Here is a 379-nt window from a genome sequence, read left to right on the forward strand (position 1 = left end):
TGGTATTGTTGACGTGACCACTGACTCGAACGGCAAACCTGTGACGCACACCTCGACTGTTGGAGGCAAACCCACTGAATGTGCTGTGTGTACTGTGCATACCACTTCTACGGTTCATACTAAGGAAGGGACTGTGACAACCGAGGTTTGCGTTGTTGAAGTTACCACGGACGCTACCGGTGGCGTGGTCACCAAAACCTCCACCGTGGAGTGCCCTGTGTGCTCTGCCCACACCACCACCATTGTTAAGGAAAACGAACACGGTGTTGTGACTACTGCTGAATGTGTTGTTGAAGTTACCACAGACGCTACTGGTGGCGTGGTCACCAAGACTTCCACCATCGGTAGTAAGCCTACCGAATGTGACGTGTGCTCGGTG

General features: G+C 52.8%; 1 protein-coding gene across 1 annotated transcript in view; it reads left to right on the forward strand. All coding sequences in view use genetic code 12, as the record gives it.

Annotated features, from left to right (window-relative positions):
* The window catches only part of DIURU_005136 (uncharacterized protein), a gene marked incomplete at both ends in the record, with an annotated part of 478 nt that continues 99 nt past the window's right edge, over positions 1–379 (forward strand). The window contains one exon of the mRNA XM_034158085.1: positions 1–379. This exon is cut by the window's right edge and continues 99 nt beyond it. Within this exon, the coding sequence (XP_034010070.1) occupies positions 1–379 (379 nt within the window).

This window comes from Diutina rugosa (assembly GCF_008704595.1).
Source record: "Diutina rugosa strain CBS 613 chromosome Unknown scaffold138_size749, whole genome shotgun sequence".
In the NCBI taxonomy this organism is placed as follows: Eukaryota; Fungi; Ascomycota; class Pichiomycetes; order Serinales; family Debaryomycetaceae; genus Diutina; species Diutina rugosa.